The 441-nt window shown below is 62.4% G+C and overlaps 1 protein-coding gene across 1 annotated transcript in view; it reads left to right on the forward strand.

The window, feature by feature from the left end:
* Positions 1-44: 44 nt before the first annotated feature.
* Positions 45-441, forward strand: part of HSD17B10 (hydroxysteroid (17-beta) dehydrogenase 10) — a gene marked incomplete at both ends in the record, with an annotated part of 20,286 nt that continues 19,889 nt past the window's right edge. Inside the window, 2 exons of the mRNA XM_009890894.1 lie at positions 45-153; positions 255-438. Coding sequence (XP_009889196.1) covers positions 45-153; positions 255-438 — 293 coding nt within the window. The remainder of the gene's footprint in view (positions 154-254; positions 439-441) is intronic.

A 441-nucleotide genomic window follows, 5' to 3' on the forward strand; every position in this document is an offset into this window, starting at 1 on the left:
TGGAAGAGGTGACCCCCAAAAACGTCGACGCGTGTCCTCCGCAGGTGGGTCAAGCCGCCTACTCGGCCTCCAAAGGCGGCATCGTGGCCATGACGCTCCCCATCGCCCGCGACTTGGCGCCCTTGGGCATCCGGGTGGTCACCATCGCGCCGGGTAAGGAGACCTCGACGGGGTGGGAAGGAGAGAGAGAGGGACGTCTCGACTCATCCCACCTCCTTCTCCTTCTTTTTTTTTTTGGGGGGGGGGTTCCTCAGGGTTGTTCTCCACCCCGTTGTTGGCCGGTTTGCCGGAGAAAGTACGGAATTTTTTGGGTCAACAAGTGCCTTTTCCGTCTCGGTTGGGACATCCCGGGGAGTACGCCCACCTCGTCCAGGCCTTGGTGGAGAACCCCATGGTCAACGGGGAGGTGGTGAGGTTGGCAGGGGCCCTCCGCATGCAGCC

Source organism: Charadrius vociferus, unplaced genomic scaffold (assembly GCF_000708025.1).
Source record: "Charadrius vociferus isolate BGI_N301 unplaced genomic scaffold, ASM70802v2 scaffold3688, whole genome shotgun sequence".
NCBI lineage: Eukaryota > Metazoa > Chordata > Aves > Charadriiformes > Charadriidae > Charadrius > Charadrius vociferus.